The sequence below is a fragment of the Lynx canadensis genome, chromosome B4 (genome assembly GCF_007474595.2).
Source record: "Lynx canadensis isolate LIC74 chromosome B4, mLynCan4.pri.v2, whole genome shotgun sequence".
NCBI classification, from domain to species: Eukaryota; Metazoa; Chordata; class Mammalia; order Carnivora; family Felidae; genus Lynx; species Lynx canadensis.
In genome coordinates, this window is record NC_044309.1 from 126,854,378 (window position 1) to 126,876,530 (window position 22,153).

General features: G+C 41.5%; 1 protein-coding gene across 3 annotated transcripts in view; it reads right to left on the reverse strand.

Moving 5' to 3' along the window:
* The window catches only part of BPIFC (BPI fold containing family C), a 54,644-nt gene that overhangs the window by 26,488 nt on the left and 6,003 nt on the right, over nucleotides 1-22,153 (reverse strand). For 2 of the 3 annotated variants that reach the window (XM_030320497.2, XM_032594033.1), the window contains exons 2-6: nucleotides 19,808-19,908; nucleotides 15,519-15,732; nucleotides 14,422-14,515; nucleotides 6,858-6,981; nucleotides 2,594-2,714 (exon numbers count right to left, since the gene is read on the reverse strand). In XM_030320497.2, coding sequence (XP_030176357.1) covers nucleotides 2,594-2,714; nucleotides 6,858-6,981; nucleotides 14,422-14,439 — 263 coding nt within the window. In that variant the 5' untranslated portion in view covers nucleotides 14,440-14,515; nucleotides 15,519-15,732; nucleotides 19,808-19,908. Of the gene's footprint in view, nucleotides 1-2,593; nucleotides 2,715-6,857; nucleotides 6,982-14,421; nucleotides 14,516-15,518; nucleotides 15,775-19,807; nucleotides 19,909-22,153 lie in introns of those variants that run through there. The other variant, XM_030320498.2, reaches the window with a different exon arrangement.

A 22,153-nucleotide genomic window follows, 5' to 3' on the forward strand; every position in this document is an offset into this window, starting at 1 on the left:
TAAGGCACTTAACCTCTTTCAGGCAATCACTCAGAGGAAGGTTTACTCATGGGTAGGCTGAGAAGACAAAATGAGATCATCTATGCATAACTGTGGCACAGGAGAAAGACATTGTTCTGACCAAGGTTAGGAAAAATGTAAAAGGTAAATGTGATAGCTGATAACAAATGCCTATCTACTGTTTCTTGTATTTTGCATCCTTTCCTACCTGTTCTTTGTCACACACCCTGAGTCCCACTGTGGGAAGAGGATGGTAGAGATTCATTTAACAGATCTTAGAAATATTTTCAGTTTGGTACCTATAGGCCTAGCCCATTCTTTATGTTCAAGCTATGGATGTATCATGGAAGAGATAATTTCTTTGTTGGTGGACACCTACGTTATTTCCAGTATTTCTGTGTTATAAACAATGACACACAGAACATTCTTACATGCTGTTTACATGTGTGTCTTTCTAGTGATGATGCTGAGAAGTGGGATTAGTCAAAGGGCATGCATTAAAAAAAAGGTCCTTGTAAATTACCTTTTAAAATAGCACTGCCCAACAGAAATAGAATGTGAGCCACATATGTAATTTAAAAATTTCTAGTAGTCACATTTTAAAAAGGGAAAAGAAATGGGTAAGAGTGATTTTATTAGTATTTTTTTTTACTTAACCCAACATAATCTAAAATGGTATCATTTCAACACATAGGCAATATAAAAATGATTAATGGGATATTTTGTTTTCCTTTTTTCAAAAGAACTTCAAAATATGGTCTGTATTTTTACACTCATAATATGACTCAAGGTGGACACTGAATTATCGGTGTTATCAGAAACACTTGTTATCAGAATTATCAAGTGTTATCAGAAACACTTGACCTATATTTGATTGGATAAAATATTCAACTGATAAACTTACATACGTAAATTGTCCCACACATACTTAAAAGCTTTTCAATAACTGAACTGAGTACCAAGTTTTAAATTAAAATTGATTGAAATTAAATACGTAAAATTTCAGTGCCTTCATTGCACTAGTCATATTTCAAGTGCTCAGTAGCCACACGTGGCTAGTGGCTCCTGTGTGGGGAGCACAGATCTGAAAGTACTGTACCAGTTCACCTGCTCCCACTAGCAACGCATGAGGATACCTGTTTTCCTCATCTTCACCACACTTCATAATATATGATTCACCCTGGATTTTTCTGCTGTGGGATTATCATCACTGTAATTAAATCATTCATTCTGTAAATATATCATGTCCATCTCTCTTACTGGACATTAAGGGCAGGAGATATATCTGTGTCATTCACTGTAATATCCCCAATCACTAAAACAAAGCCTTGGTATCCAGCAGTAGGTCCTCAATAAACACTTGTTGAATGGCTTCCTTTATTAACAACTAGAGCATTTGCCAGGAGCTTTACCTAGATTACCATCCTTTTCCCTACCCCATGCCCCAAAAAACTCATGATTTTATAGAATATTATCCTTGATAGCAGGGAAATTATTACTCCAAAGGGTTGGAGCCAGCAGGGCATTATCAGTGGATTGATAAAGCCTTGGGGCAAATTGTGAATCACAGATAATTCCTTATAAAATCTTGACTCTCTGCTTTACCTTTAAGACTGACCTCCAGATGGACAAAGACATGTTCTCTGTACACCGTCTTTGGGGCTTTTGTTGGCAACTGCGGCAGAGGTTGCCGGTTGTTGTCTGAACAGCCATTTCCCCTTCTTTCCTAACCGTCCCTGAATTTGTTCAGGATGTCAAAGGTGTCTGGGTAGAAAATGAATATTCCAGTCCCTCTTGCTAATAAGTATGGCCATAAGACTAAGTTCTATTATTGTATAGGCAGAGTATTATTAGAGCAGGGCTTCAGAAAAAAACTCAGTGAAGAGACTAACCCAGCTTACAAGAACCCTTTCACCCTTGCCTGTTGTTCCCTCTCAGGCTTGACAAACGGATTTGATGGCTGAGCTGCAGTGGCCATACTGGACCATGAGACAACTTTGAGGACAGAAGCCAGAAGTAAGGATGGTGGGGCAGAGAAATACAAGAAGCCTGGGTTCTGATGAAATCATGGGACTTCCAAAGGATTTCTCTAGTCTTACTTTTGAGCTTCTTATGTGTGGCCTATTTCTACGACCTCTGAAACCTTAACCAAACTTTACTAAAGTAAGGAAAGCCTTGATGAGAGTAGATTTGTTTTTGAGACTGTGGTTGAATCCTACATCTAGGTTTAGGGTGTGGGGTCAGCAATAGGATGGACAAGAATTTCACTTAGAAATTCAAGGGGCAAGGAGTTCTCATTTTAGGAAAGAGGCAAGGACATGGGACTCTGACCATATTCATCAGACACAACACACAAAACTAGTGTGCAGCAGGGATATGACTTAGACCCAGGTGTTCTGACCCAAATGCCACAATCTTTGTCAGCTTCATGACCCCTCTTTCTTGGGTCATTCATCTGATAAGCCTCTTACCAAATTTGGTTTACCTTCTACTGTGCAGGTCCTGCTGTCACACCAGAAGACGTGGTGGCATATCCACAACCCTAAGGTTTTAAAGATTAATTTCACGGCTAAAAATGTTCTTTTTTACTTACTTTGAAAAATTGTAGTTCACGTAATCAACCTTCAGAAATTCCAGAGATTCAGAACCCTTTAAGTCTGGGATGTTTTTTTCCTTAAGCATTTGCTCAATCATCTCCATCCCAGCTTGAATGCCTATGAAGGAACCAAAGAAAGCATTTATTGATCATGCCAGAGATGATAATGGCATAGCGCCATTAAACATACGCATGAAATTTACAGAGTACGTGCTCTTAGAAACTTAGAAAACAGCAACCCTACAAAGTGGATGTTACTGTCCCTGTTTTACAGGTGAAAGCACTGGTCCTCAGAGAGGCTAGTGAAGACCCCAGGACCCCAGAACTAACTGTATGAGAAATTCTCATTATGTAGCCAAGACTAAAGGCCTGTTACTACAGGCAGTGTGAGGGGGAAAGTACAAAATTATTATCATTATTATCCCCATTTTATTTTATTTTTTTAATTTTTTTTTCAACGTTTTTATTTATTTTTGGGACAGAGAGAGACAGAGCATGAACGGGGGAGGGGCAGAGAGAGAGGGAGACACAGAATCGGAAACAGGCTCCAGGCTCCGAGCCATCAGCCCAGAGCCTGACGTGGGGCTCGAACTCACGGACCGCGAGATCGTGACCTGGCTGAAGTCGGACGCTTAACCGACTGCGCCACCCAGGCGCCCCTATTATCCCCATTTTAAAGATGAACAAACTGAACCTAAAAGGCATGAATTCGCACCTCATTCACACAGCCAAGAACTGGGAGCCCAAGAGTGAAATCTGGGCGGTTTGGTTCCAGACTCCATGTCTTATTAGGTAGTTATTCCACATTCTCCCTTTTCCCCTAGATTCTTTAAGCTCAGCAACAGCATGGGCTGTTGGGAGCTCGTAACCCTCCTGGAATTCCAGTAAAATACCATGAATAGGTTGTGTGTGTATGCGTCCATTTGTATCTCATATTTCAGGGGAGAGGGTCCATGTTTGCTTCAGACTCTCAAAAGATCCCGGGACCCCAAAAATGTCCTCAGTAAGCCCTGCTTTTGTGCAATTCAGGAATAAACCTGTCCCAGGTTTACATGGTAGTATCCCAGGACACATTTTTCTGAGTTCACGGAGAGAAAGAGCCCTTTTCTACATAAAGAGCTTGAGAAAAGTAACTTACATAGTAAATGAAGAACAGGATTTCATTTTAACCTTCTTTTTAAAATTTATTTTTATTAAAAAAATTTTTTTAACGTTTATTTATTATTGAGAGACAGAGAGAGACAGAGCATGAGCATGGGAGGGGCAGAGAGAGGAGGAGACACAGAATCTGAAGGAGGCTCCAGGCTCTCAGCTGTCAGCACAGAGCCTGATGCGGGGCTCAAACTCAGGAACAGTGAGATCATGGCTTGAGCCAAAGTCAGACCCTTAACCGACTGAGCCACCCAAGTACCCCTTCATTTTAACCTTCTTAAGGAGGAAGCTTTGCCCTTATGCCTTATTTTGCAGCTTAAGCTCATTTCCACTTAGGCTGTCCTTGTGGAGACGGAGAAGAGCAGATTTTATCTTCTGTAATACCATGAATAATACTGTAATATAGGGATGCAGGGGTAGAGTGTAAAGGATACAAAGATGGAACCAAAGGCACTATCAGACAGCTTAGTTTCGAATCCTAACATTGTCACTAGCATTGCAGGACTCTGCAATTTACAAAATCTTGCTGTCCCTTGCTTTCCTCATCTGTAACATGGGAACATTAGTAACTGTGGAAGCTTCTGTTCACACATGTGAAAATAACAGTAATTGATATTTGTTGGGCATTTGCTATTGCCAGACCCTCTTCCAAAATTTATGTAAATTCATGTGTTTCCCACAATAGCCCCATGCGTAGGAACTATCATTATCACCACCATTTTAAGAACTACCTTGAAGGTACTACTGATAATAGGGACATAACATTTTTCTGGAAAAATGTGGCAACATAAATATTTGATGAATTAATAAGAATAGCTAGTTTGTGTGCTTATATGTGCCAGGACTGTTCATACTCTACACGTATTCTCTCCTTCGATCCTTATGGCAACCCAGTGACATAGGTATCATTATCCCTTTTCACATAGGAGGCAGTTGAGGCTCAGAGAGGTTCACCAGCTTGCCCAAGAGCTCACAGGTACTTAGTGTCATTATTGACAGTTTGGAGGAATAGGGAGCAGAGAACGAAGTGTAGGTTTTGAAATCGGCAGAGCAAACCTGAGATCTGATCTTGCCTTGCCCCCTTACTGGTGTGTGACTTGGGAAATTTAATTCAGCCCCTCTGAGGCTCAGATTCCTCCTCTGTAAAATGACTATCCCTTCTTTGTAGGGTTGTTGTTGGGATTAAATCAACCCAGAGCCCATAACACACATATCAAAGAGCCTAGCTATGATAGAGGCTCAAGAAATGGTTCTGATAGAAATCATAGCCAAGAAATGGTTCTGACTTTAAAGCCTGTCCTTCTTGATTCTATGCCATATTTCTACAGATGATCCCACATGATCCTCATGTTATTACACAGGGGCACCATTGTTGTCATCCCCCCATTCTGTTTTCCAGAGGAGAAAACCCACTGGCCCAACACTATGTATTGAGGAAAGGGGCAGAACTGAATGAGATTCATACCCATGTGGACTGACTAGTTCTGTTCTTTTAATTGCTCTGATCTTGAGGGTGGAATAAGCTGTTTTCACAATTTTAATACAGTTTCAAGATATCTATTTCTGTGCATATTAGTATATTAATAGAGTAACAAGATACACATATATGTACATATATACATGTGGATACACACGGGAATACCTGGTATGTAATTCTCATTATAGCCAGCTCCTATAACAATCATACAGATTCCCTGTGCCACATGAGGTACTGGGGGAAGGAAGGACAAGGATTTGCCACAAACTCAGTCTTTCCTTCCTCCATCACTCCCTTCCTTTCTTCCATCATTTGTATTTTTTTTTAAAGTGTGCTCCATGCCCAGCATGGAGCCCAGTGTGGGCCTTGAACTCACAACTCTGAGAACAAGACCTAAGCTAAGATCAGTAGTCAGACGCTCAACCAACTGAGCCACCCAGGCACCCACATCCTTCTTGTACTTCTTTTCTGGTGTAGCAGGTGAGGAGTTTCCTGGTTACACTTTGCTATTTCTGAGTGAGACTAGCAGTGCTTTAGTTAAGAAGGGATGGAGTTTTCTGTTGCCCGTATTCAGCTAACCTCAGGCCAAAATTTACAGGAGAAAACTCGGCTTACACATTTTGATTTTGCAGTCCCTCTGCTGTACACAATCTGCCTTCGCCCCAGCTCTGCCCAACATTTATAAATACCTCTGAAGGGGTTTTTCTTCATCTTTCAGCATCTCAGGCCCCTTTTTGCATCTAATGAATGCAAGGAGCTTCTCTCAAGAAAAATACATGATCATCATCCACATTAAATTTGGCACAGTTTTAGGGGACTCTAAGTTCTTTTTGGGATCAAGACCTTTCTGAAGCTCTAAGCTGCTACTTTCACTCTCACATCTCCTCCCCTCTGTCCTATGATGTATCCTCCCTTAGAGCAGAGATGTTCATTGTATGTGCATGGGGGGTAGACATGGGGGAGGGGAGAGAATGAATATCTGTGGCTGTGTTTGGATAGGTCTACCATCAAGGTGATTGTTTTCTGTCTTATTTTATTTTTTTTAATGTGTATTTATTTTTTAAGAGAGAGAGAGAGAGAGTGTGTGTGCACAAAGTGGGGAGGGGCAAGAGAGGGGGACAGAGGATCCAAAGTGGGCTCCTTGCTGATAGCAGAAAGCCCAATGCAGAACCTGAACTCACAAACTGCGAGATCATAACCTGAGCTGAAGTTGGATGCTTTACCAACTGAGCCACCCAGGTGTCCTTTTATTTTATTTTTATAAAATGTTTATTTATTTATTTTGAGAGAGAGAGAGAGCGAGCAAGCATGCATACACGTGAGCAGGGGAGAGGCAGGGAGAGAGGGAGAGAGAGAATCCCAAGTAGGCTCTGCCCTGTCAGTGCAAAGACTAAGGTGGGACTCGAATGCACGATCCAGGAGATCCATGAGCTGAGATGAAGAGTCGGATGTTTTAACCAACTGAGCCATTCGGGCGCCCCAATATGACTGTTTTTTAGACACCACTTCCTTCCCAGCCATCTTAGCAGCCTGTGTATTAGGGGCTGGATCACCTGCAGTAAAGCTTGCCTCAGTCATGAGACAGTCTAGAATGAGCTTTCAGGTTTGGAGGGCTGAGAGCACCCCACTCACCATAGTCCAGAGCCCGCTGAGTAGCCCTAGCCTTGATGCCAGGGTAAATGGTCTGGGCGGATGAAGTGTAGAGATTCCACAGGAAGAAACATCTCCAGAGGACTCCGACTATCTTTGTATGCATCTGCAATCAACCAACATTTATGATTCCTTTATTATTCTTGACTTTTTTGTTGGTTAGTTCCATCCAACTTTTCTATGATTTCTTGTTTCATTGCTTACTTCCAAAATTCACTCTACCCACCCATCTGTCCATATATCCATCCATCCATCCATCCACCCATCCAGTAGTCATTTATTGAACACACCAGAACATGTGCTAGGTGCTGAGGATGCAGAGATGACCTATGTGTGCTCTCAACCTCTGCTTCCCACAGACTAGTGGGTGAGTCACACACATACACACAGATGATTATAACTCAACACAACATAATGCAATGCAACACAAGAGCCTTGCCGTAAATGTAACAACTGTGATATGCCTTGGAAAGGATAATGGAGTGGAGATTCGGGATTCTTGACAGTTTTATTTTTTATTATTTTTTTTTTTAATTTTTTTTTCAACGTTTATTTTTTTTTTTTGGGACAGAGAGAGACAGAGCATGAACGGGGGGGGGCAGAGAGAGAGGGAGACACAGAATCGGAAACAGGCTCCAGGCTCCGAGCCATCAGCCCAGAGCCCGACGCGGGGCTCGAACTCACGGACCGCGAGATCGTGACCTGGCTGAAGTCGGACGCTTAACCGACTGCGCCACCCAGGCGCCCCTCTTGACAGTTTTAGAACAAGAGTCAGTAGTTTAGAAAGGTGGCTTCAGTGGGTGTGAAACAATCACTCATCTGCTTGAAGACCCTTAATGACTCCCTGTTGCCCACAGGACGGGGTTTAAGCTTGCAGGCCAGCCGCAAGGCCCTGCCCTTCTCTACACCTCTACTTCCTCATTGACTTCCTTCCTTAACACACATGCTTGGCTTACCCCAGAGTCTAGTACAATGCTTGGCACATAGAAGATACACACAAAAAAATCTTAAATCAACATCTCCAAGGAGAGGGACCACATGTTTTCACTGCTATATTGCTATTGCTTGGCATATATTAAATATACAATGTATACTTATTTAATTAATGGACTCAATTAATTAATGCCAGCCCATTTTCCTGATGAATGAAACACAGGTTACCAACAGCAACAGTGACATGGGTTATTTTAATGACATCGGAGTGAGTAATACATTCATAAGTCTTGTTTCTAGTTCTGGGAGTTTACAATCTGGCTGAGCGACTATTGCTGCATTCATATGTGCCAAAGACCCACAGGTGACAGATACCCACTGAGTTAGCATACAAATGTGAAACAAACCAGGGAAGCATTTGTGGGGGTGTCAAGGAAGAGGAAGGTGTGGGAGTCATGCAAAAGGAGGGGTCAGGACAGGTGAGCAGGGAAGGATTTAAAGAAGGGCTAGAATTCAGGAGCAATCTGCATGAAGGAAAAGATCATTGAGAGGGGTGTGTGGGAGGTGCTTGGCCAAGACAAGCAAGAGGTTTGATAAAGGGGATTGTGTGGGCTTTATGGAGAAGGCCATAGAGGTGGGAATAGAATGATGTAGACAAAGGGGGTATTCCAGAGAATTTACTTGAGAGGAATAGAGCAGTCTGACCAGGGAAAGGAGTGTCCAAGCAAGGCTGTTGCTAGCCTACCTTGGTCTTTTGTTTGGAATGGGAAAAGGTGCCCTTTGGAGATACACCAGCCTTCTGGCACAAAGGGGCCAGCAGAAAATGTTTTAGGAAAATCCCACACCAGTGTGCCCAGCTTGGTGGGGAGAGCAGGAGCTGCCCCCCCGCCCATCCCTTAGGCTGGCATTTTGTCTAGTGCACAAGCTGCCCAACCTACACAGAGGACCTATGTTCAGATTAGTGAATGGTCATGTGGGTATTTTGCTGGAGGGCCATGAAGTTGAGAACTGGGATCTTGACCTCTCTGTTCTGTGGTGCGTAAGTCCACCTTTAGGTGTGAGAAGAGCCTGGCTCAGTCAACATGTTTACATTTCTCACCCAATCTCCCAGGAGCCCTCTCCATGTACCCCACTGTCCAGACAAACTGGACTCCTGGTTCCTAAACACCCACCATGCTTCATGCCTAATGCCCACGCTTATACTGTTCTTCACTTAGGCCGGCAGAAACCCTGTGCATCGTTAAGGTCCATTTTATATTTTTTTATTTTAAAAAAATTTTTTAATGTTTATTCATTTTTGAGAGAGAGAGAGAGAGAGACAGAGAGAGAGAGAGACAGAGACAGAGAATGAGTAGGGGAGGGACAGAGAAAGAGAGGGAAACACAGAATCCAAAGCAGGCTCCAGGCTCCAAGCTGTCAACACAGAACCCGATGTGGGGCACAAACTCACGAACTGCGAGATCATGACCCAAGCCACCTGAGCCGAAGTCGGACCGACTGAGCCACCCAGGCGCCCTTCCTTAAGGTCCATTTTAAACACAGCCTTCTTTCTGAAGCATTTCTGACTTCCCTAAATTAATTAATCTCATTTCCTTCTGAATGAGAAGGAATCTTTGGTCAATATACATATTTATTCATGTGTGTACATTTATTTTCTCACATATTGTCTGTCTCTCCTACCAAAATGTAAGTGCCATAAGGGCAGAGACCTCATCTGGTTTGGAGGTCCTAGAGCCGGCTTAATGTCTCAGATACAGAGTGATTGGTAAACATTGGTAGAATGAATCAATGAATTCTAAATGAAAGAAGAGTCCTTACCTCGCTCTGAATTATAATACAGTTCTTTGCAGAGGCGATTAACAAAGCATTTGTACACTAGTGAAGCATATGCACCCATTAAAACAGATGTTGGCACAGTCTGGGGGGCAGGGTTGGGAGGGTAGGTACTGGATCATGGGGACAGGAGAAGTCTTGGATGGACTGGGCAGTGTGGTTGGGGTACTGGGGATAGGGTGAGGGACTCACAGTGACTATTTACTATTAGTAACTGAGGCATTTCAATATCTTAACACTGCTATGGCCTTATGCACTCCGTGTGATGTTTCGGCCCTATAGAGTTGATTTGGTTGTACAGGACAATGTACAGAAAGGGGCAGCAGTGGTGGGGGCAGGGCTACAGAGGGGTGGCTTGGGGATAGTCAGGGTGCAGAAGACACCAAGGGAAGCACAGAGCAATGACAGTAAGAGCCAAGGGGGAGGGACTCGAGTAGGGGGCTGATCTCTGGTCAGAGAGTTGGAGGAAATGTGGGGAGTAGGACAAGCAAGCGGGAGCATGGTGATATCAACGTCTTATACTCAGTTAGAATGGACGCAGGGGTTAGGTCCTATTGCCATCTGTACTAGGCCCTCTTTGATCCTTGTTGTCCAGGGGTCTCAGAGAGCGGGACAGGCAGAGATGGATGAAGCTGTGGGGGTGAGGGGAACACTCCTGGGGCTGAGGTTAATGACTGTTCACCAACTAGTATGAAAGTATTTCCACATTTTCACAAATGGTGAAGCCATGCTGATGTGCAGGCACACTGACATGGCTGTGGGCAAATAATTGTAAATGGATGTGCCATATACCCAGGAAGGCACGAGAGGGATTTTTTAAAAAGAGGGAAACCTTTTCAAAGCAGTGGAAAGCAAAAGGAAAAAAAAATGTTAGGCCAAAAATTCTATACACACTCCACTGTATCCAGATTAAGGTTGAAATGATCTCTCTGCCTGGCACATAATAGGACCTCAATAAATATTTTTTTTTAATTTTTTTTTTCAACGTTTATTTATTTTTGGGGACAGAGAGAGACAGAGCATGAACGGGGGAGGGGCAGAGAGAGAGGAGACACAGAATCGGAACAGGCTCCAGGCTCCGAGCCATCAGCCCAGAGCCCGACGCGGGGCTCGAACTCACGGACCGCGAGATCGTGACCTGGCTGAAGTCGGACGCTTAACCGACTGCGCCACCCAGGCACCCCACTCAATAAATATTTTCTAACTGACCAACTGACTGGCTTACAAGATTTTGGTTAACTAAGAAAGGTTCTAGAAAAGTGTGAAAAAAAAAATGAGAAAACCAAACCATCATCTAAATAGTTCTTCATTACTACAGTAAAAAAGCACAATAAGCCAAAGCAGAGTTGTTACTTATTAATGGAGTAACAACTAAAATAACAAATTTGTATTTTTTTTTTTTTTTTTTTTACCATTTACAAAACTCACAACAATTCTTGGAGGTAGATGTTACTATTATCCTACCTCCATCTTAGGCATATGGACACAGAGACTTAGACAGTCTGGTGACCTATCTGAGACCATGTAGTAAATCAGGCATCTGGCAATCACAACTTGCTCTTCTGGCTCCAAATGTTAGTGTTTATGAATTTAATTACTTGATAAGTGCTAGATTTTTCATTTTTATCTGAGAACTTAATTTTTTTTTGACATCTATTTATTTTTGAGAGAGAGAGAGAGACATACACAGAGTGTGAGTTAGGGAGGGGCAGAGAGAGAGGGAGATACAGAATCCAAAGCAGGGTCCAGGCTCTGAGCTGTTAGCACAGAGCCCAACATGGGGCTTGAACCCACGGACTGCGAGATCATGACCTGAGCCAAAGTTGGTTGCTTAACTGACTGAGCCACCCAGGCGACCCTTCATCTGGGAACTTTAAATATGAGTTATGTGATGCCATTTTCTATGTAGAAAAAAAAATCATTAAGCATCTGGAAATTTTCAAGCACCAAAGTGCAAATGCTTTTGTATTTTCTTGGGCACAAATGGAATTTTAAATTCCCTTCCAGCAGCAAAAATCTATTTATCTTCTTGGTTAAAGGACATTTCTGAAATGGTCTACTTCGATGGAGATCCAGGAACTCAAAACTGCACATAGAAAAACATTTTTCCTCTAGAAATTTTATGAGTGAATGAAATTACTGGGCTATAAAAGGATAGACTGTATGTAACTTTCAGTTGAATTGTTTGTTAGGATGATAATTTATGGACAGGGGAGGGAAGGAACCTTGTCAAGCAAGGAGATGAGTCCTAAAAGGTTAAGTAATTTGGCTGACAAGTAAGGGCAGGATAAATTGCCCTAAAAGAAGGAATCCAAGATGACTTATATACCCTGCCAACAAGTTACCTATTTTTTTGGTTCTAAGGATTTGTTTCTTTCCAAGATTCAAAACCTCATTAAATTTCTATACCAATGAACAGACAGAATAACACTTCTAAATTAGATGGCCCTACCATAGCAACATTTTTCTAGATATGTCCCCTGAGGCAGGGAAATAAAAGCAAAAATAAACTATTGGTACTACTTCAAAATAAAAAGGTTTTACACTGTTGAGAAAACAATCAACAAAACTAAAGGCAACTTATAGAATAGGAGAAGATATTTGCAAGTGATATATGTGATAAAGGGTTAGTATCCAAAATATATAAAGAACATATACAACTCAACACCCCCAAACCTTACAAGAATCTAATTAAAAAATGGGAAGACATGAATAGACATTTCTCCAAAGAAGACATCCAGATGCCCAACCAGACACATGAAAAGATGCTCATTACTGATCATCAGGGAAATGCAAATCAAAACCACAATGAGGGGCACCTGGGTGGCTCAGCCAGTTGAATGACTGACTTTGGCTCAGGTCATGATCTCACTGTTTGTGAGTTCGAGCCCCGCATCGGGCTTTGTGCTGACAGCTCAGAGCCCAGAGCTTGCTTCGAATTCTGTGTTCTCCCTCTCTCTCTGCCCCTCCCCTACTCATGCTCTGTCTCTTTCTGTTTCAGAAATAAATAAACATTAAAAAAAATTAAAAAAAAACACCACAATGAGATATCACCCCACACCTGTCAGTGTGGCTAAAATCAACAACACAAGAAACAACAAGTGCTGGCAAAGGATATGGAGAAAAAGGAACATGTATGCACTGCTGGTAGGGATGCAAACTAGTACAGCCACTGTGGAAAAACAGTATGGAAGATCCTCAGAAAGTTAAAAATAGAATTACCATATGATCTAGTAATTGCACTACTGGATATTTACCCAATAAATACAAAAACACTAATGCAAAGAGATACATGCACTCCTATGTTTATAACAGCATTACTTATGACAGCTAAATTATGGAACCAGCCAAGTATCCACTGATAGATGAATGGATAAAGAAGGTGTGGTGTATACACACACACACACACACACACACACACACACACTCACAATGGAATATCATTCAGCCATAAAAAAGAATGAAATCTTGCCAGTTACAACAACATGAATGGAGCTAGAGAGTATAATGCTAAGGGAAATAAGTCAGTCAGAGAAAGATGAATACCAGATGATTTCAGTCATATGTGGAATTTAAGAAACAAAACAAATGAGCAAAGGAAAAAAGATTATATATATTATATAATATATATGTCATATGTACATGACAAACTAAGAAAAAGACTCTTGACTAAAGAGAACAGATTGTTACCAGAAGGGAAGTGGGTGGGGGGGATGGGTGAAATAGGTGATAGGGATTAAGGAGTGCACTTGTTGTGATGAGCACTGGGTGACATGTAGAATTGTTGAATCACTATTTATACACCTCAAACTAATATAACACTGTATGTCAACTAACTGGAATTAAAGTTAAAACTTAATAAATAAAAACACAAATATATTAGATGACCTTTGCCTAAGCCATTCTGATGACCAGAAATAAGAAAACTCCAGGACAACTTAGAAAATTCCTGAGACAGGTTGACTTACCATAAGTATTCACAGAGGGGACCTTTGATAGACTTTGGAAAAATCAGTTAAATGAATGATAAATGAATTAAATGTAGCCTTTAAAACAAGGGAAAGGTTGAAAAATTAAGCCAATTGGTTTAAAGAAGCCTAGGCTGTCAGAATATTCCAACTTAATGGTGAAGACAAAATGAATGTAAGGAGTCTAAACCAACAGGTATTGAATATGGGCAGAACTGGGGACTAATTTCAAGGGATTCAGCCAACACATCCAATTTTACCAAGATCTCTAATGACAAGGCCTTGAAAATTTACTTAGTCTTCCCCAAACTCTATACTTAACACAAACAGGTTAAACAATTCGGGCAAGTGGGAGTGTCCTTTGCTCTGGCAAGATGTAGGTCACTGATGTGGTTTAAGACCTGGCCCCAAAGCACAGAGATCACAGCAATTCCTTACTCTTACATCCGTGCTAGTTCAGAGATAAGCTAGAATTTTCTGCCACTGAGCTGGGTTCCTCACTGAAATGAAGGCATCAGTAAGTCCAGACAATTGAGCGACCATCTTAATACAACATTGCTGAATGATGCAAAACTAAGTTTATCCTCCAAACAAGCTCTCTTTTCTTTCTTAGGCCTATTCATAGTCTTCTGGGGGAGGCATGAGTGACAGAAAAACAAACACAAAACAGAAAAACCTAGGCAGACAGTAAGGACTCAGGCTATGTGACAGCTGACTGTCCAAGGTGTTCTACCAGATCCGGGGCATCTCCAGTAAGAGGGTAATCCCTGTTGGGAGATGTGCTGGCAGAGAAGTTTGTTCATGATTCTTACCTCAAGTGGAGGAAGCATCCAACGCTGGGGAGCACCTTCGATTCCTTCTGCCTTTGAAGCTATGTGTTCTCCACTTGAGCCTTGAACTCAGCTGCTGAAAAGACAAGATAATTAAGTCTGAATCATCTAGTGGTGGATTTTTTTTAAATGCCTCTTTCAAAATGTGATGTATAATTGCTACACTTCAATTGCCCAATAACATGAATGAACACTACAGCCTCTACGTAGATGAGTAGACAATGCCACCCATGCAATGATTACCCCCTGCCAACACACACACACACACACACACACACACACACACACGAAATTATTACGACTACATTACCAGAATGATTAAGTTGAGACTTCCAGGATACTGGAAAAAGTGTCAAATTATTTTGAATTGGAAGAGGAAGAATTTTCCTCTCTGGGAAAATAAGCGAGTTTTTCCTGGTCAGGGTCCCTGTAGTGGGTGGCCCCCCACTGCTCACAATACCTTTTGGACTTTTGGTGGATCAGATTCAGCCTGAGAGCATGAGGCTTGGTAACCGGGCTGATCTAGTTACCACCTTTATCTTGCAGGGTAGGAGCACAGATGATATCTCTAAGTGTCTGTTCCTTTTCAGGTTGTTAGTGCCTTCCGCTCCCAGCATTCCTTTGAGGTAGGTTGGGTGGGTGCAGCCACTACCATGTGACTTCACATCTGTAGGTTCTAAACCTCGTCTGTACTCCCATCCCCCATATTTTACTCATTACATTTTACATGGCCAGGGAATCTGCTTGTATAAAGTGTCTAACATCTTACTTACAGTTTTCAGGGTAAGATACAATGACCAAACTGCCGTGGTTCCCCAGGATGCAGGGTTTTCCGTACTAAAACCAGGGCAGTCCTGGGAAAACCGAGGAGATTGGGAACCCTAATAAGAACAGGCACGTTTCCAGGTTTCTCATCTAGTGTGCCTCCAGTTACATTTGCCTTTTTAACTTGCGTTTCCTTAGGGACAAAATGGGAGTAAGAATAGTATCTACCTTGATAGGTTCTGGTGAAAGAAAGTGCTGTCAACCATCAGTCTGTTTGGGCTGCTACAGTGTATGAACAGAAATGTATTGCTCACAGTTCTGGAGGCTGGGAAGTCCAAGATTAAGGAGCCAGCACGATCACATCTTCCTGGTTCACAGCCAGTGAATTCTTCTGCCAGTGTCCTCACGCAGTGGAAGGAGGCGGGGATCTCTCTGGAGCGTCTTTTATGAGGCATTAATCCCATTCATCAGGGTTCCACCTTCATGACTTGAGCACCTCACAAAATCTCCACCTACAGATACTATCACCTTCGGGGAGTAGCATTTCAACATATGAACTTTGGAGGGACACAAACATTCAGACCATAGCAATAAGCCGTAAGAATTTGCTCTTAAAATGGTAAAGTGCTGTAAAATTATATGTATTAGTATGTGGCCTTATCAATGGCGATACAAGCCGGAAGACATTTTCCTCATAGAATCTTTTGTCTGTCATCACAGATTCCATGCATTAAATTCACAAATATTGGGCACCTACGGTGTGCAAAGACCTCTTCAGTAAAAAAGACAGAATCTCTGTCCATGTGGAGTTTATTAGATGAAGACACAAAATAAATATGTAAACAAAATAAATAAAAATGTATACATTGTGACATGTGCTATGAAGGAAATAGGGAATGTGGTTGTCTTGTAACTGGTAGGGTGATGTCACTGGTGGAGGCATGTTTACTTTGCAAGATGGTCCAGGAGGGCTTCTCTGAGGAGGTATATTTGAGCTGAGATCTAAGCACAAGAAGCCAGGTGGGCAAAGCACAGAAGGGAATGGGTGGAGGGAACAGCAAAGGTGGGCTGTGCGTCTATGATGTAGGAAGGGCAGAAATACTGGACATCTGAACAGCAGTGTCACGTGGGGAGTTGGAGTTCGGGGAAAGGTCTGCTGGAAATAATGAATTTCTAAGTCATCATCCTAGAGGCGAAGTGAAAGCCACAGAAGTGGACAGGTGCATGTGAGAGGCGGTTTCCCATGGTGCATGTGCTACTGGAGGGATGTGGGATCATCTCAGGAGCTGGAAACTTAAACACTTGAAATTATATTGTGATTGTTTTTAGCACATGAGGAAAAAGAATGCAAAAGTAGACATGGGAGAAGAGGAGTGACATCACACATCACATAGAAAACGATTCATATTTCTGTTCTTTCCTCAGAATCTTCCCTGGGTGTCAGTGCCTGTTTCTCCTCTTTCTCTCTCTCTTCCCTCATGGTCCCAGGTTTCCTCCCATCTCTCCTGCCCAGAGCGGCTGCCTGCCTTCACCTTCATCTCCTGCTGCCCCATTCTTTTTCTGTCACAAAGATCCCCAATCCACTCAGCCTCCTATGTGCCTCTCCTGTCCATTAACCAGCTGCACAGGATCTGCTAGACTTACAGGAAAGCTGAACGTTGTAAACAGCAGTACTTTTCCTGATGCAAGTATTAATTTTTCCTTTTGTCCTAGAAGATCTGAAAGTCTTGGTGGAAACCTGAGTCACTGTTGTGTATTCTGGGGCATCTGGTGCAGGATTTGAGGAGAGTTTTCTGGAAGGGTGGCCTAGAGAAAGTGAACCAGGGGTCTCTGTCCTGCGGTGCTCCAGGGCTCTCGCCTCACAGGGACCTGCCCTGCCCACCCCACCCGGCACCCCGGACAATTTACTCCACTTGTCTGGGTCTCCACCATCCTCTGTACAAGTGGAGACCATGCTTACTTTTCAGAGTCGCTGAGGCAATTAAGCTGAATGAGCTAGCACATAGTTTTTCATACAGTGTTAATAAGATGCGTTACTACTATATTTTCTCTTTTTTGTTTTAAATTAATAATTTAAAAGATATTTTAAACAACTTTTGAGAGACATACAAAGTTGGGGTGCCTGGCTGCCTCAGTCAGTAGAACGTGAGACTCTTGATCTTGGGGTTGTGAGTTCAAACCTCACATTAGGTGTGGAGCCTACTTTAAAAAAAAAACATACAAAGTTTAGTTTCTATGGTATTTATTTTTTACATTTACTCTCTATTTGGAAATGAGTATGTTTTCCCTTTATATAGCTTCCCCTTTTAAACAAATGTACATATAGTTTAAGAAGTGGGTTGGTTTATAGGGAAAATGAAATAATGGTGCAACTCAGGTGGGACATGGAATAATGCTAGAAAAGGAGGCTCTAATAATTCGAGTTTAGGAAACAAAGATGGAAGAAGAGAGTGCAGCTAGTGTGTTTTATTTCATTTGGAAGGGACCTGGGAAGTCAGCTCAGTTAGCCTCCTTTCTGCTAAAGGAGTTGCTTTAGGGCAAATTTGCTGAATTTGTCATCATGACAAAGCCAGTAGCACTGTGCCCAGTTTCATTATTTATTTTAGTTTTTCAGATTTAACTGAAAATTTGCTGGGAAATCCTGATTATCCAGCCTACCCACGATGGCAATCTAGAAGGCAAGATTGATTATTTCACTTGCTAATGGCTGACTGCGTCTTAGTCTCTACAGATCAAGGGACGCTTTTAATTAAAACTCCAAAGAAACATTATAATTAACTAGGTAGAATAATTGTTCGTTAAAGAAAGATGTCAAGATGTTAGTGTTCCTTAACAGTGTTAAGGAACTGGGCATCCTGCTTCTTAGAATGTCCAGGCTATTCCCATATAGAAAAAAGCTGTCTGAATACCAGACTTCATTTGAGCTTGGAAGACAAATCATATTATTCTTTGCAGGAGAGAAAAGTGAGAGGGATAGGGATCATCTGTATATGGGTTTGGGGGGGGGGATGTGCCAACATTTTGTATTGGTGAAATCTGGTTAAAAGGACACCCTGAAGAAGGAATAGGAGGTAGGAAAAAATAAGAGCTAACATCTATTTTTTGTTATGCTCTGGGCACCAACCATATATTACCTCATTAAATCACCACCAAGACTGCATGAGGTACTAATATTATCTAAATTTTATAGATGAGGAAACTAAGAGGTTAAGTATATGCCTAAGCTTAGGTGTCACAGTTAAGGCTGTAGAGCCAGGACTCAGGACCCAGGTGTCCTACCTCCCGGAGTCTGTTCTCTTAACCACTATGCCAAACTGCTTCTTCAGGAAGTGGTTAAAGGGCAGCCCACAGCCCAGGGGACGTGGAAGGTGGAGAGAAGGATGCTGTTGCTAGGTTATACATCTGCTTTTCCAAGTTGCTAACTGAATCTGTGACAGTGACACAGATACATGTGTTTGTTAGAAGTTGCTAGCCTATTCCTGACCAGAGGAAGCTGTCTGGAATTTGTGTGGCTCTCAAGAGAGATCAGTGACCCTACAGTTCACCCTGGAAGGGATGAGGAGACATCTGGCAGAATCATCTTATCACTTGGAAGCATCTCCCCCTCTCTTCCCAGATCTGTCCCAGGCCACCCTCTCCTGATGCCTGTGGTGACTGATCTAGACCATGGCCCTCCCACCAGTCACATTCTGGAATGGTTTATGGCACTATCTCCCTCCTGGTTTTGAAAAATAAACAAATCCACTTACCCACTTACCTCTACTTATTATCAGTTGTGTGAAAGGGAACTACATTTTATTATTTGCAGTTCAAAGTGAATTTAAATTCATGTTAAATTTGAAATGTACATACATGACCCTTATGAGACATGAGGGATATTGTGGAACCAAACACTCATGATAGTGTAATACAACTTTGAAATGTCTGAGAACCATCAGTGTGAGCCCATATCACACAGACAAGGGTTTCTCCACCTTAGTGCTATTGACATTTTGGGCCATACAATTCTTTCATGTGGGGGCTGTCCTGTGCACTGTGGGACATATAACAGCATCCCTGGCCTCTGCCCTGATGTTAGTAGCACCATTTTCTCCTACCCTAGTTGTGACCAAAATATCTCCAGTCTATATCTGTCTAATGTCCTTGGACAGCCTTGGTTGAGAATCAAGAAAATAAAGTATATTCAAGTATTCTATCTAGCCCTTGCTATAGAACATGGCTCCTCTTGAGGGCCAGATTCTAATATTCCTAATAATATTTTTATTAATTATACAATACATATTTGAAAACATTCTCTTGATGACAGAGGTGACAGATTCAAACAAGACTGAAGTTTACATAGCAAATGGTGAAAATCCTTGGTGCTCCTCCCATCCCTTATCCCTGTCTTCTGTATGCTTCTTTCTAGTTTGCTTTCCAAGAATATTTTTATATTTTTATTTTGTTTCTTTCAACAGATTCCACATATCTCAATTTGGTCCTTGGATAGGGTTTTAATCATTTTAACAGCTTCTGAAGATGCTTTTTCTAGCTTGCATGGTCCGAATTTCATCTCACAACACTTATTTAAGGTCCATTTCAATTTCTTACCAAGCACACCTACCTCAAAGTGCTTTGTACTGTTAAGACAACCCAAAACAACCACAGCAAGATCACATGGTCCAGACCAGTGGTTCCCAAAGTGTAGTTTCACAGCAGCACCACCTGGAAATCATTAGAAATGCAAACTCTCAAGTCCTTCTCCAGACCTACTAAATTAGAAACTGTAAATTAAAGCTCAAGATTCTGGAAAATGTATTGGATTTGTAAGTTAACACTCAAACTAAGCCCAATCTGGCATTCTCAGGTAGAGACAGAATGAAGATCATACTTTCCAAACAGATATACCAAGAACTCAGAGATAAGCATGAATATCTTTATACCATTTTAAATTTTGCTTAACCGGGCCTAACAATGGAGGTGGGGACTGGATGTTGTTGAAGATGGATAAAACCTGCCTTGTCCCTTTAAGAAACTCATAACCCAAGACTAGAGAAAGCCTGATATGCAAATAATTGCACTGTGATATGATGGATAACATTCAAAAGTATGTTCCAAGTGCTCTTGGAGCAAAAGGAAGGAGCAACACACTTTTCTTTGAAGAAGGTATTCCAGGTAGAAGGATCAGCATGTGCAAAATCACAGAGGCACACAAACTTACTTGTGGGAGAGGATGTAAAGTGGGGGGCCAGGGGGGATGTATTTTGGATTAGTGCAGTGTGAATAGGGATCATTGGGAAGATTGAAGAAAGTGGTTTCCAGCTGGACTATGAAGGGTTTTTATCATGCAAAGAAATTTGGTTTATATTTGGGAAACTAAAGGAAACTCAACAATAAGAAAAATATAATTAAAAATTGGACAAGACATATATGAAAAGCCCACAGCTGATATCATGCTAAATGGGGAAAAACTGAGAGCTTTCCCCCTGAAATCAGGAATATGACAGGGATGTGCACTCTCACCAGTGTTGTTTAACATAGTGTTGGAAGTCCTAGCCTCAGCAATCGGACAACAAAATGAAATAAAAGGCATCCAGATTGGCAAAGAAGTCACACTTTAACTTTTTGCAGATGACATGATACTCCACATGGAAAACCTTAAAGACTTTACCAAAAAGCTGCTAGAACTGACACATAAATTCAGCAAAGTTGCAGGATACAAAATCAATGTACAGAAATTGGTTGCATTTCTATACATCAATAATGAAGCAACAGAAAGAGAAATCAAGAAATCGATCCCATTTACAATTGCACCAAGAACCATAAAATACCTAGGAATAAACCTAACCCAAGATGTAAAAGATCTATATGCTGAAAACTATAGAAAACTTGTGAAAATAAATTGAAGAAGACACAAAGAAATAGAAAAACATTCCATGCTCATGGATTAGAAGAACAAATATTGTTAAAATGTCAACACTACCCAAAACAATCTACATATTCAATGCAATCCCAATCAAAATTGCACCAGCATTCTTCTCAAAGCTAGAACAAACAATCCTAAAATTTGTATGGAACCACAAAAGACCCTGAACAGCCAAAGTAATATTGAAAAAGAAAACCAAAGTAGGAGGCATCACAATCCCGGACTTTAGCCTCTACTACAAAGCTGTAATCATCAAGACGGTATGGTATTAGCACAAAAACAAACACAGACTAATGGAATAAAATAGAGAACCCAGAAGTGGACCCACGAATGTATGGCTAACTAATATTTGACAAAGCAGGGAAGAATATCCAATGGAAAAAAGAGAGTCTCTTTAGCAAATGGTGCTGGGAGAACTGGACAGCAACATGCAGAAAAATGAACCTGGACCACTTTCTTACACCATACACAAAAATAAACTCAAAATGGATGAAAGACCTAAACGTGAGACAGGAAACCATCAGAATCCTAGAGGAGAAAGCAAGCAAAAACTTCTTTGACCTCGGCCACAGCAATTTCTTGCTTAACATATCTCCAAAGGCAAGAGAAATAAAAGCAAAAATGAACTATTGAAACCTTGTCAAGATAGAAATCTTCTGCACTGCAAAGGAAACAATCAATAAAACTAAAAGGCAACCGATGGAATGGGAGAAGATATTTGCAAATGACATATTGGATAAAGGGTTAGTATCCAAAATCTATAAAGAACTTACCAAACTTAACACCTGAAAAACAAATAATCCAGTGAAGAAATGGGCAGAAGACATGAATAGACACTTTTCCAAAGAAGACATCCAGACAGCCAAAAGACACATGAAAAGATGTTCAGTATCACTTATCATAAGGGAAATACAAATCAAAACCACATTGAGATACCACCTCACACCAGTCAGAGTGGCTAAAGTTAACAACTCAGAAAACAACAAATGCTGGTGAGGATGTGGAGAAATGGGAACACTCTTGCACTGCTAGTGGGAGTGCAAA